Source organism: Elaeis guineensis, chromosome 10 (genome assembly GCF_000442705.2).
Source record: "Elaeis guineensis isolate ETL-2024a chromosome 10, EG11, whole genome shotgun sequence".
In the NCBI taxonomy this organism is placed as follows: domain Eukaryota; kingdom Viridiplantae; phylum Streptophyta; class Magnoliopsida; order Arecales; family Arecaceae; genus Elaeis; species Elaeis guineensis.
In genome coordinates, this window is record NC_026002.2 from 75234586 (window position 1) to 75249636 (window position 15051).

The window sequence follows — 15051 nt, forward strand, 5'->3', positions numbered from 1 at the left end:
TTCATGAAAATTTTCAACTTTTTGACTCCAAGTTCTTTCACCATCTTTAATCTTACAGTCAGGGCTTCATATTCAGCACCATTATTAGAAGTGTTGAAATTAAACCTGAGGACTTGCTCGGTAATAAATCCTTCAGGACTTGCCAGAATTAAACCAGCACCACTTTCTTAAGAATTCGAAGCTCTGTCCACATGCAGAACCCAGGATGAATTAATATCTTCAAGGTTTCTAAAATTGATCCATCATCGAGAATAATGCATTCTATAATGAAATCAACTAATACTTCGCCTTTTATTGCAGATTGAGGTCGATATTGAATATCAAACTCATTGAGTTCTATTGTCCACTTAGTAATCTGACTTGATGTATCAACTCATTGTAATACCGATCTCAATGGCTAATCTATCAATACTATAATTGTATGAGCTTGAAAATATGGCCGAAGTTGTTGGATCGATGTGATCAAAGTATATATTATCTTTTCGATTTTTCTGTACCAGGTCTCGGTATCTCGTAACAATCTGCTTGTGTAATAGATCGACTTTTGAATACTTTTGTCTTCTCGAATAAAAACCGAGCTAATAGCATTAGGTGAGACAGATATATATATATATAAAATTCTTCCCCTTCAACTGGTTTCGAGAAAAGAGGTGCAGAGCCCAGGTATTTCTTTAAATCATCAAAAGCACTTTGGCATTCTTCTGTCCAGTCGAAATTTTTAATCTGCCTTAATATTCTAAATAATGGAAGACACCTTTCAGCTGATCTAGAGATGAATCGATTGAGAGCTGCTACTCGTCCAGTGAGTTGCTGAATTTCTTTGATGGTGGTCGGACGTTTCATTCCAATAATGCATGAATTTTCTCGGGATCTGCTTCTATTCCTCTCTGATTTATAAGAAAGCCAAAGAACTTGCTCGAGTTACTCCGAAAACACACTTGTTCGGATTAAGCTTCATCTAATGCTTCCTGAGCTCTTCGAATGCTTCTTCTAAATCGGTGATATGCCAATTTTTTTCAGCATTTTTTACCGGCATGTCATCAACATAAATTTTCATGTTCCGATCAATTTGATGCTTAAAGACTTTGTTGACAAGATGCTGATATATTGCACCTGCATTTTTAAGACCAAAAAACATCATTTTATAACAATACAGACCTCTTTCGGTATTGAAGGATGTATTTTCTTCATCTTCTGGAGCCATTCTGATCTGGTTATATCCTGAAAAAACATCTATAAAGTTGAGAAGTTTATGACCTGAAGTAGCATCCACTAGCTGCTCAATTCTTGGTAGAGAAAAACTCTCTTGGACAGACTTTGTTAAGGTCGGTGTAGTCAATGCATATTTTTCACTTGTCATTAGTCTTTTTGACCATAACAATATTGGCTATCCACTTCGGATAGTGAGCTTTTCTGATAAATTCTGTCTTCAGGAGTTTATCAACTTCCTCATCAATTGTCTTTTGTCTTTTTGGAGTAAAACTCTTCTTTTTCTGCTAAACTGGCTTAAACTTTGGATCAACATTCAATTTGTGAACAATTACATCAGCAGGAATATCAGGCATGTCGGAAGCCGACCAGATGAATACGTCGGCATTTGCTCGAAGAAACTTGATATTTTGTCCCGCAAATCGGATTTAAGATTTGACCCGATTTGAACTGTTTTTTTCAGATCATCTTCCAGTGAAATAATTTTTAGTTTTTTAGCAAACTCACCTCATTTTTTTTCGACCTCATCTATTGGATCTAGTACTTCAATTGGTACACTTTTCGAGAGTTGCTTCATCTTGGAGGCAATCATCAAGTACTGTCGAGCTACCATCTGATCTTCGTGCATTTCTCCAGTCCCCTCCTTAGTCGGGAATCGCACCAATAGGTGATACATGGGACAATAGCTTTAAGAGCATTATGACCAGGTCAGCCAAGAATAGTATTATAAGCAGATGGGATTTTTACCACCAGAAATGTAAGCTGCACTGTTGATTGCTTTGGTTTCTGTCCTGCTGTAACTGGTAGAGTAATTTTTCCTTCAACAGCTACTAAATTTTCTGAGAATCTGAGGAGCGGAGTGCCGACCTGCTTCAGTTGATCTATCATATTCATTTTTGAGAATACATCGTAGAACAATACATCGGTAGAGCTTTCATTATCAATTAGAATTTTTTTTACATCATATTTTACTATTGTCATAGAAATGACAACAGCATTATTACGAGGGATTGGAATCTCCTTTACATCATCCTCAAAAAAAGAGATAACATCTTCAGTCGTCTACTTTTTAGGAGATGGATTACCAGTTTTTTTTGCAGTACACCAGATATCATGTTGATGATCCCGACAATTAGCCGATTGTGGTTCTCAGGATTCTCTTCTATCTGAGGTTGATATTCAATGGCTTTGGTTGGCCTCATGAATTTGCTAAGGTAGCCTCGATGCACCAGGGCCTCTATCTCATCTCGAAGTTGCCTGCATTCTTCGATATCATGGTCGTGATCTCGGTGGAAGTGGTAGTACTTCTTTTTGTCTTTTTTTGTTGGTGGGGCCTTTATTGGTTCTGGCTTCTGGAGATATCCTTCAATTTAGTAAGGATCTGTGCTCGGGGGGCTGATAAAGGAGTGTAGGAATCAAAACGTCGAGGTGGGCTTCTTGACCTCGGATTTTTCTGAGGTCGGTCGGAGCCTTTGCTCTGTTGAGCTCCATCATCCTCTCTCGATCACTTCTTCTCATTTTTATTTTTATTTTTATTAGCCTTCCTGGCGATGGCTTCTTCCTCGATCTGAGCATACTTCCGTACTCGGTCGAGCATTTCATCATAGGTATCTCAAAAATTTTTATTCAAAGAGAAGATCAGGCGATTGCTTTTAAGTCCCCTCTTTAAAGTAGACATGGCGACCGCCTCATTGAAGTTTTTTACTTTCAGAGTGGCTGCATCGAAGTGAACCACATATTTTCTGATGTCTTCTCCCTCTTGCTGCTTAATAAAGAACAGACTGTCTGTGTGCCTCAAGTGAGGTCGGTTAGTATCGAAGTATGTAACGAACAGTCTCCCGAGCTGCTCAAAAGAAGAAATGGACCCCTGCGGGAGTTAAAAAAATCATACTCTTACTGCTTTCTTGAGGGTAGCAGAGATGGCAACGCATAGTAAGGCATCAGAAGCCCCCTGTAAGGCCATAAGAGCTCTGTAGCCCTTAATATAACCCATTGGATCGATGGAGTCGTCGAAGGACTCAATTATGGGCATCTTGAACTGATTCAAAACTGGCTCATTCAGGATTTCTTGAGAGAAAGGAGATCGGAGATTATAGCTATCATTATTTTGAGATCGACCTTCTACTTGAAGCTCCATTAGGCGCTTCTCAAGATCTTGAATCTTATGCTCCAGATCGTCCTCTCTTTGAGATTTTGCATTGTTAGGAGCAGATTCATCGTTAGCCTTATCATCAATGTGGTGTTCATCTTGATGGACTGGTTGACGGCTGTGCTGAGACATAGCTTTCGGAGGAGAAGCTTTTTTTTGATGTCACTCCTCAATCTTTTAAAGCTGTTGAACAATTGCTGTCAGAACTTGAACTTGTCGAACAAGCAGGAGGAACTGTTGAGGATCAACAGCAACTGGTTATTACTGGAAAACTTTTGGCAGGACGTCTGGAGAGGATGGAGATGCCAAAGAACTGTTTGGTGCTCGCGCTCTGACCATCTTTTCCATAAGAAATAAGTCAGACCTTTCTTCTAGCGTCAATCTGTTGCTGCAAGACTCAAAATCTGAGATGGGGCAGGTCGAACAAAGCTGAGCTATAGGTCGATAGCAGTCCGATCTGAAACACTTTCAAAAAAACCTGCAAAATAAGTCAAAAAATCAGATGGGGATCCTTCGGTCCTTGACCCTCCGATGCTTAAGTTAATTCGAACCTCGAGAACAGGAGGTAGAAAAGAGTAGTAGAGCACAAGAAGAGGATGGAACTAGAGAAATTGGACTAGCAGGAACTAGAGTCCTTGTTCAAGAATTGGCAAAGTTCCTACCGGCATAGTCTCACTCTAGTTTTTGGAGTTAGAACTTACCATTGGAGAATCCCTGGCCCTCTATTTATAGAGGGGCTGATGAGGCCGTTACAAAGTTTGTTATGCCGTTAGAAGAGTTTGTTAGGCGATTATAATCAGTTGTAAGTGAGCTAGAGTATAGCTGTACGTATTAGCTGGAAGTGAGGTCATACTTAGCTGTATCTGCTAGCTGTATATAAGCTCGTGGCCGATCGTATATAAGATCGTGGCCAGCTGTGGTTTAGCTGTAGAGATCATAAATAAACTCCATAAGATGGTTGCTATAGATAATACAGAAGTTGACATCGGCTAAAGACTGATGTGCACCAGATGAGATCGGTCATTGGTTGATCTGAGGCTGATATTACAGATAAAGGTATCATTGATGTACCTTACTTTAGATTGATAAAATCTCGATCTTATTACTTGTTAGCAAGTTTAATTCATTGCAACTCTGTGCTTAGAGATTGGTAATTTGGTGATCTTATGTGATGATGCCACGTGGCATGAGGTCGGTTTAGCGTACCAACAACAAAAAAAAATGAGTGTCTTCAGTTAGCTAAAAGGTTTAAGATTATCAACAGAAAATAGCAAAAATTACTACCGCACATATTCTGTTTAATATTGTAGACACCTATGCACTTGTTAAAACGTCTTCTGTTTAGTACACTTTAAAGTAGATGTCCCACTTCATGCCATGGAAACACCTGTTTTGAATATAAATGTGGATCTATCACCAAGCATAGCCTTTTAAAACGTTGAATCCTGAAGGCACAGTTAGAATTTCAGATTATAAATAACATGCCTATCATATTCTATGGGGAATGTCTCGATAAAAATGAAAGCTGTGGAAGTATAAATGAGTTTTCTCCTTTTTGATATGATGATAGAAGGTTGAGATTATCATTATTGAAGGTAAACAAGTTTAGTTCATTCGATAAGCAACTACTATATGTGAAAAAAAAAAGGGAAGAGCAATGATCTCATAATAAACTTGGCAGTATTTTGAAAAAAGTTCCACAATTGTAATTATTGACTGATCTAAGCATATAGGTGTTGTGGGTGAAGTAGATAAGTTGCTTAAAATATATTATTCTTCACTCCTTAATTTTCATCCATCCCACTATATGTTCTTTTCCATTTTTCTTTTTCACCCCTACTTCCATTCTTCTCTATCAATGCTCTACCATCAGAAATCCTACCTAACTTTAAGAAATATGCTCCTTTTGTTGTGACTAAATTCTAGAGGTAGGTCTTAAGATGTGTTCGCTGCATCATGCCCATACTAGACCATTTTATTAGCATAGTTTTCTGATCTTTTTTAAAACACAAATTTTCATGCTTACTAGTTTACAATTAATTATGAAGGTCCATAGAGTCATCAATAATTCAGGCCACCCTTTTTCAACAGGGTAACCCATTTGAACCAAATGCAACACTCAGCTCATGGTCGCTAGTTATGACATATTAAGCTTTTCACACTTTGTGTTAGTATCTGCAATTATGGAACTTTTGTTAATGATAATCCAGTGCCTCATATATGTCACCAAATGCAACAGCAAGCTCATGCTTAGCACATCAGACTCCTCTTTGTCATGTCATAGTTATCCAAGCAAGTCAGAAAATGGTGAAGTGTTTTCTCTGCAGTATTCTGAACCGTAACAATCAAGGCCTCTATCATCATAAAACATGTCAGCAGCCTTCATGTTAGATACAATTCAGTTTAAGCTCATTTCATCAAACATCCTATATTCTGAGATTTGTGTACAACTCGTGTTTTTATTGATTAATGAAATTATTATTACCTTTTGGCGGTCAGTTACAACCTTTTTGCCAATTATGAATGCTGAACTGCAATTATTCTTGGCAGTCCGCTGTCATTTATTTTGATTCAACTATCGCGTTTCTAATTTAAGTCCTTCATGCTTGACCCTGGCTTTCTTCAGAATTTAAAGAGTGCTAGAATCTTCACCTAAATTGAGACATTCGCATTATTGCATAGATAAAGTAGTAATGAGTCAATTATGAATCTTTTCTGAGATATACAGAAGTTATATTGCTAGTAGAATTTCATATATTTCTGCAAGTCAAAAGTCTTGTAGTTATCAAATAAGTCACCATAAGCAGATTCTTGGGAAGATCAAAGGTTAAAGTCCTTTTGAAATGGATGCTGGTGCAAGTTTATATATAAAAATATCTACCTATTGGAAATTAATTTCTTGAACTGAAAATTCTCTTTAGCTATATAGATTATCATCTTTTTATGGGGGATGTTGTAGATAGAACAGTGCATAAGTAGATAGGATTATTACCAATCGATAGATGCAAATTTTTTCACTTGTACTAAAAGTATTACTTTTGTTCATCTTTTTTGAACTTTAAGCTATCAGCTAGACTTGTTCTTGGATATGTTTACCAGCTTCTGATGATTATTTTCATCTTTATTCTATTGACCATCTATTCATAATCATTTTATGCTATTTGACACAAGAATTAAATTTCCAGTAGCAATATGGATTTTGTTACAAATTTTTCTTTTGTTGCTCTTTATCTACTTTTAACTCTAGGAGGACTAGCGGCCCAATAAGGCGAGCTAAGGGTGGTTGGACGCCCCAAGAGGTGAGTTCTTTTATTGCAGTTCTTTCTTTCTTTTGTATCTATATATATCACACAACAATTATAAGTGTCCAAGATCTTGATGACAACTTTGGGGATGGTTTCATTGAGTTTGTATATCTTTTTTCTCAATCCCACATTTATGCTTCATGACCATCAGATTATGGAGTTTTCTTTCAAATAATCTTGTATGATGTGGTAATGACTGTTTTCAAAAGAGAAAAAAAAAAAAGTAGAAAAGGGAGGGGGTTGGCAGTCACCCAACTACTGGGGTGTAGGTGGGATTCAAGCCCAGGTCATTGGATACCATAGCCCAATGACTTCACCCATGGAATAGTTGACACCCAGTACACAGTAAGGTTACTTATTACAAACATTATTTCTAAAAATATTTAGATACATGTGAACCTAAAAGTTGCCTCTCCATGTACCGTGTCTTTTGAATTGGTAGGATAATTGTGGGTTTCATTTTAGATATCTATATCTTAAAGTTTAGTGCATTACTTTCATTTGGTCTTCTTTTGTCTCAATTGATGTCCCATGGATTAGACTTCTTGAATTTGAAGATTGTGTTGGCCATGCTACCTATGAATTTTAACTACTTGGATGCTTGAGTGAAATGTTTTCTGTAATTCTAATGATTATATATTTCCAATTTTGCTAACCTCTAACATGCCACAGGATGAGACACTAAGGAAAGCAGTTGAAACTTACAAGGGAAGATGTTGGAAGAAAATAGGTTTCTACCTATCTACTCTCTTTCATACATTTTGTTTATTACCTCACAGAAGCCAATCTAAACACCACTATTCATTACTTTTATTTGTCCTATTGCATGTTGTCTTAGTAGGTTTGTGCAATTATATATAATTTAACCTAGAGGTGATTTTGGTTATGCCTTTTTTTTTAAAGGAAGTGGTAAAAGGGATAGGACTTTTGCATTTTAACTTAGCTGGAGAAGAGAGAGTAAGGATCTATATAGGAAGATCTATGTAAAAACCTTGATTATAAAGTTGCATTGCACATTAACCTAATCTATTCAACTCATAAGGTCCGCCAACTAGTACCAGGTGCCATACTAGTCGGCGACTAGTATGGCATGGTACTGGTTTGGCATCATATTGATGCATGGCATGGTATATAGCTTATCAATCATCTGGCTGATACACCATATTCTTTTTTTTTTTCATTTTTATTCTTATTTTTTTATTTATTATTTTAATCATTGCCGTTGTTTAATTTAGGATTTTGATATTATTCTGAAGTTTTTTTTTATCATCAAATGGGCAAAAAGTACAATTAATGCAATCATAACATAACTGAGTATATGAATACATATAATTGAATATGCATATAATATATCAAATGGATTAAAATTCAAAATATGTATCGATGTCCAAGATTTTGTGGATTATATCCCTTGTAGATATAAGGATCATGATCATAATCTCGGCTTGGGTTAACTCCAACTTATTAGATAATCTGTTTTGTATCTTTGCATGTTATAACGTGCATTTGCTAGATAGTCACTATGATGCTAATCCTTTGTCTGATATTGGATGGTCGTCTGAAGGTCGCGGTAGTGAAATCCAACCAATAAGCTACTGGAGGTATGATATCTCGGGTAAAGGATACCCATGAGGATGATGTTTTGGCTGTGGAATAGGATTTGGCGTAGGACTTGGATCTAGATATGTGTAGGGATCATACTCCATGTGCAAGGTAATCTGCAGCAGCAACCCCATGCCTTGAATGATCTTGAATGGCCCATTTTCTATCTGCAATTGTATTTTTATGGGCTCTAATAAGTTGTGCACCATGGGCCCTATCCTATAGTATGAGTAAATTGGGACTCACTGATATATTGAAGATCCTAGGGTTGAGTTATATGTAGCCATGCCATATCCATTGTTACCTTTATGGCCACCAAATACATTATTGCTCAAACTGTCGTCATCATTGCTTGTATCATGAGATGATCCGGGCAACTGGTTATCCGAGGGCTCAATATTTTCTGAACTAGAGTGAGGAAAATCCTCATATCCACTCTCCAATAGAATAATAGTTTTTTTTTCTTTTTCATTTTCCTGCTGATCCGAGGAATTACCTTCTTTTCTGGATACCCTTGTTTGCTTAGTTCTGTCGGGTGGTTTGACTGCCCCCCCACCTTGATTGGCATTACCCGCCTAACTAAATGGCATATCATGGTAACCCTATCTCAACATCTCTCAAATCTTTGGGAGGATCTCTCAGACATGGAGCCCTGGGTTGATGATTGGCTTCCTTCGACCTTTGTGGCCACTTGATTGGATCTGAACAAGGTATGTATTGTTTTGCCTATTATTCTATATCCATCCTAGCCTCCCTTGCTATGAATCCGGTCACTTGAGGAGATGATCCTGACTCATTAAGTTCTAGTTGCTTCTAGCTCTCAAGCCAACCAATGATCAGATCCTCATCATATTCAAAATTATTGTGAAGTGGATCATCATATTTCAATTCCATTTCTTCTCCAATACACTTCAATTGATTCTCGAATTGTGGTGAACAAAATGAGACAGGAGGTAGATTAGTTGTGCTCCTAGCCACTAGAGGAGATCAGCTGCAAGAGGATCCAGATTGCCAATCTCCTTAGGATTTTCAATGATTGCCCCAAAATAGAACTATCATTCACCTGCAAGCGCAGTCAAGCAAATTATCAGACATTACTTATCATAATATACTAGACCAGTTATACTCGATGTCTAAAAATATCTGGATTCATACTTTGTTTACTTGCTGCAGCTAGCCTATCACCGAAGCTATGGGAGACCTCCGTAAAGCTTTCGCCTGTGAAACACAAATATGCTATATGATGTCAATGATTTGCCATTAAAATTAACACAAAGTAATGATCCTACATGCCATTAAAATTAACATACCTTTTTCAGACATTGGTCAACAACTTCCGGATCATATAGATCACATTGTGCAAGGTAGTCGAAAGTTCCTTATCCATGTCTTTTCCTAGGCACTATGTTGAAACTTCGGATTGTGGTAGTAGGCTGTCAATATATTTTGCAATTGATTTAGTTAATGAATAAATTATGGTACTTGAATTTTATTGTGCAAGAATAAACGAGTATAAAATGAACAAACTATTACCTGTTGGATGTAATTCCCTATCCATCTGATAATCCTGCATTTGCTTAATGATGTCAATGTAATCCTAGGCATGCTTCTGATCTGCCTATCTAATATCAACCATAGCAAATATCATTATGTGATAAAGATGCCCATCTAAGTGTATCTCTTACTGCCTATGACCCTTGGTACTCGATATAATGGTGCGATAGACGTAACAATTCTCTCAATCCACTGCAAAACTTGCTGACTTTTGACTAAGCCCTCCCTATGACTATCTTCTGTACCAACTCGGGCATATATGCTCTCTGGCCACTTTTCACTCTTGAACATCTGATGTAGGCCTTCTTTCTTCTCAATGAGAATTTAATTCAGCAAGTAGGACAATGAAAAGTTGAAGTAGCCAAAAAATGGAGTGTCATAATCTTGTCAATGAAGGTTACTTTTTAATTATTAATACTGAAAATTCCAAATAAATATCAACAAATTAGCGTCATAAATGCTAGAGCCATCTTTTTGGTTATATGTAAGAGTTCATAGATGAAAATTTCAAGTCAAAGCTCTCTCTCACTTGCCCACATGCTCGCTCATCTAATCACTTAGGTCCTATTTGGGATTGCTTTTTAAGGAGCCAAAGTACTTTCTCGAGTCCAAAAAGCACTTCTGGGTGACATATGGATGTTTGGTAAAATAACATGAAACAACTTTTTGGTTCTCCTAGCATCTGAAAACCTCTACTTGGAGCTTCTCCCTAGAATACCCTTGAACGTTACATTGTCACATTAATATGAAAATTATATTATATTATATTATACTAATATTATGACAGTACTATGTTGCTATCATTATTTTATCATAATAATCATATTTTAATTGTATAATGTTTTTATATTCCTATAATATTATACTATCAAAATAAATAATTTGTAGATTAAGAATATTTATAATAATAGTTTTTGATGTACAAAAAGTTAAAAAATTAAAAGCACTATGCAATATCCTTTATTGTTATTTTCTCGTACTAAAAGCATTTTTTTTGTTTGGTTATCAAACAACAAGCAACTTTGCTCTACTTCCAAGAGCTCTACTACCAATAGCAATCTCAAACAGGGCCTTACTCATTCACTAAGGAGGGAAGGGGCATTGATATAACTAACTTTAGAATTGGGTAATTTTAGGTGGTTTATTGGGATGCAATTTTAGTGGGAGCCAAAATAAGATACAAACTGGTTAGAATTGTTGGTGTGGGACCGTCCCCGGGGGGGGGGGGGTGTTGGTGGATGTTGTTGCTGCAACCTGATTAGTTTCATGATCTTTGATCAATCAAATAAATAAATGTGCAGATAGGTGAAAACATCTATAGAATTAGATCATGGTGGTCAAATCTCATAACAAGCTGTGCTCCATATGGAAGTAAGCAAACCATCTAATAAATCTAACTTTATCAACTTAATAATTGCCATTGAAGAAGTCACCAGTATTTGGCAGTGAAACCTACTGACAAAGGTTTTGGGAGGAAGTTGTGCAGGTCAAATTCAATTGGGTGGTTGGCAATGGATGAGCCATTTCCTAACGGTGACTCTTTGAAGTTATCACAAAATTCCAATAAATTTTAAAGCGTCAGTGTTGGTAGTTTACAGCAATGCAATGAATCCATGGGTGAGGGAGATATCCAGATACATGCAATTAGAAAAAAAAAGTTATAGCCACTGACTTATAACATTTGGGCTTTTTGATTTATTGACATAGACACCTAATGTTGGATGTTGGCTCTGATTTATTCACATATATAGAATAACCTAAGATTGAATGTTGGCTTTGATAGGTGAAAACATCTGTAGAATTAGAGCGCAGTGGATGAAAGGAAAACTGCATTGAAAATGTATGCAAATGCAGTATATGTTTTTGTCTTAGTGACTTAAAGCATTTTTGATAGACACAAATTAGATAGAATATTTTGAGCTACTGTACATTGGTTAAAGGCCCATGCAAATGATGGTGGGATGAGCCTTTTCTTTCAATTCTCATAACGAGCTGCGCTCCATCATGAAAAATAAAGCAAACCATCTAATAAATCCGACTTTATCAACTTTTCTGATGTCATTGAGGAAGTCAAATGAAAAGTAAAGCAAACCATCTAAATGCAAAGTAAAGCAAACCATCTAACAAATCTGACTTTATCAACTTCTCCGATGTTGTTGAAGAAGTCACCAGTCTTCGGCAGTGAAACCTACTGGCAAAGGCATGGGGAGGTTCCTATGATGGTTAAATTTAATTGGGTGGTTTGGCAATGGATGAGCCATTGGTGACTCTTGGAAGCTGCCACAACAATTCCAATGAAACTTAAAGTGCCAGTGTTCATAGTTTACATCAATGCAATAAATCCATGGTGAGGGAAATATCTAGATAGTGCAATTAGGAAAAAAGTTTTAGCCCCTAGCTTACATCATCTGGGCTCTGATTTATTCACATAGATAGAATAACCTAATATTTCCTTTGATATAACTATTTAATATCCATAACTCTGAATATTGCAACTCATATTTTCAGTATGTTGGAGATTTCCCTTGCCAACTTGAATAATTGGATGAACTTTGTCTGTTTGTTGCATATATGTCTCTCATGCATGTTTAGATCAAATTATTTTTTGCATGCAAGGTTCCCAAAAGCCTTGAAGTTATGAGCTAATAATCTTTGAATAAAGTGGCATTATTAGTCCTTAAACATCTGAAAAGCTTTATCTGACTGAAAACATATGATATTTTTTTCGTATTTGAAACTTTCGCTATTTTAACCTTTCTTCTAATGTAATTCTTTTGAGAATCTGGTTTGATTTTCTGGTTGTTCGTATGTGCCTGTTCAGCTGAGTTTTTTCCTGATAGAACAGAAGTTCAATGTCTGCATCGGTGGCAAAAGGTTCTTAATCCTGAACTAATCAAAGGTCCATGGACTCTGGAGGTTTGATGATGACCTACTACCCGTTCAGTTACAGTTTTAGCAAATCAATGCTGTGAAATAAATCACTTTCTTCATTCCCATTGTTCCTTTGCTTTGCAGGAAGATGAAAAAATCATCAATCTTGTACAGAAGTATGGGCCAACAAAATGGTCTGTTATAGCAAAATCTCTGCCTGGCCGCATTGGAAAACAATGTCGGGAGAGGTACTTTCTGAATATACTGTTTTAGTGATAATTAACAGACCACTCTTAATATTAGTTCTGTAAATATTTCTTGAGAAATTTTGCAGTCCATTTACTGTTCACTGCTTGCAAGCTATGTCATGCAATGTGCAGAGTAAGCATAACCAGCTTTAGGAAGATGGTGCAATGCATCTGAATAAATGTTACAGTTTACTGGACATGACAATCACTGGACAAATAGTTGCAAATTGCTGGCAGATTCCTACTCTTTGACCAATGGGAGGCTCATAAATTTATTTTTGAGAAGAAGATTTCAATGCTCTCCTTCTCCATATCAAAATAATCAAGAGGGAGGGCCTAAACAAGGACCTTAACTAAATGATCTTGTATTGTTTATGTCAAACTTTTTGTTTTTTCTTAACTCCTTGTTTAATATGTTTTTCCATTTTCCACTATAAATAGTTTTTAAGATTTTGTGTTGCCTCCATCAGCTAAATGAAATTGCAAGATATGTTGCTTCTTGTGCTAATTTTTGGCTGTGATTTTAGATGGAAGTCAATGTTAACTAGAATTTTTTGCACATATTACTACTATCATGTTTTGTTGAATTTATTATATTGTCAATAATAGAAAAGTATAATGAATTCCTCAAATAGATAGCCTAAAGGCCTCACAGAATGGTCTAAGATTCTAAGCTTCTAGATCAATTATTTACAAGATTACATATTGTAGTGGAGTTTAGGATATCCACAAGGCAATGTTGTGGTACGAGATGCTTGAGGGTTGTATCATTATGTTAAGTGCAAGACCTTACAGGAACATAGCTACACTAGGTTTGCTATAATGCCCTTGTATTTGATCTCATGCGAGGTGACTAATGCATGATAAGTTATGAGTTCACTTGGATAAAATTCACATCTTTTGAAGAGTTGGCTCCACCTTTTCCCCTTGTTTTCATCATTACTATCTAGTGTCTGAACTGTTAAGGAGCATACTTTGAGGGCTTTTCACCTCCTGGTAACCATTCGTAGAAATTTTGTTTGCTTTACTCTGCAAGTATCTTCTTTTTCTTTTCAAAATGAGGGAAACGTTAACTTTTAATTGCCCATTTTGTTTTGGAAATGAAAGCACACATCTTTAGGTTCTTAAAATTGTTGATATAAAAAAATTAAGTTCCTTACATTTGTAAATTGCTCCACTTGGCATCATAAGACTATCTGTTTTTATCCTATCAAGTTTGCTAATTCATTGGGTCTATAACATTTTATTAGGTGGCATAATCATCTGAATCCTTTGATAAAAAAAGATGCTTGGACGGTAGAAGAGGAACTCACTCTTATGAATGCTCACCGCATGCATGGAAATAAGTGGGCAGAAATTGCAAAACTTTTACCTGGAAGGTATTGATTCTCATGGAATATTATCCTTTTGATGGTTTTTCCATCTGGATAGTTTTTTCCTTAAAGTAATAGAGTCTTCATGTCCTGTCTAGTTTTGCTTCTTTAACTATTGGTAATCACTGAACATCTTTTGAAAACATGTACCCCATTATTTTAGAGGTTTTATACTTGGAACACAGATGCACATGCATGCAAGAGCACTTACATGTATAAATTCATTTAAAAATAAGGAGAATACAAGTTGGTAAACAAACAGATCTTCCAACAACTTTATTATGATGACGGTACTGCCCAAATGTCTAAACAAACAGATCTTCCAACTACTTTATTAAGATGACAGTACTCCCCAAATATCTTCAAAAAGGTTTCATTTTGTTTGTCATATCCCCAGCATGCTACTTGTGGCATCATGCTTGTTTGAATTATATATCTTTGCTGCTCCTTGAAGATTCAAAACCAACATTGAATACTCTTATTTATGATTAGAATAGCATTGTTAGCAAAATTAAAATGAAAGATTCAACTAAGAAGATGCTACCGGACTTCCATCTTATACGTGTAATCTTCAAGCTTTGTCCTCCACTACTTTGGAAATCATGGATAACAAAGGGTAAGTTTTATTAGTTTCCTTATATTGAACGTTCCAAAACACATGATCACATATTCTCCACATTCTTGTTCACATGGGTGATTCCTCACAAAAGCATCAAGGACTTGCACACAGCTGAAGTCCT

General features: G+C 36.2%; 1 protein-coding gene across 4 annotated transcripts in view; it reads left to right on the plus strand.

Annotated features, from left to right (window-relative positions):
• The window catches only part of LOC105052225 (transcription factor MYB3R-3), a 31691-nt gene that overhangs the window by 9000 nt on the left and 7640 nt on the right, over nucleotides 1-15051 (plus strand). For 3 of the 4 annotated variants that reach the window (XR_833338.4, XM_010932963.4, XM_010932964.4), the window contains exons 3-7: nucleotides 6606-6657; nucleotides 7336-7393; nucleotides 12641-12735; nucleotides 12835-12938; nucleotides 14189-14317. Coding sequence is in view for 3 of the 4 variants with exons in the window: in XM_010932963.4 (XP_010931265.1) it covers nucleotides 6606-6657; nucleotides 7336-7393; nucleotides 12641-12735; nucleotides 12835-12938; nucleotides 14189-14317 (438 nt within the window). In the remaining variant the exon portion in view is untranslated. The remainder of the gene's footprint in view (nucleotides 1-6605; nucleotides 6658-7335; nucleotides 7394-12640; nucleotides 12736-12834; nucleotides 12939-14188; nucleotides 14318-15051) is intronic. The other variant, XM_010932965.4, reaches the window with a different exon arrangement.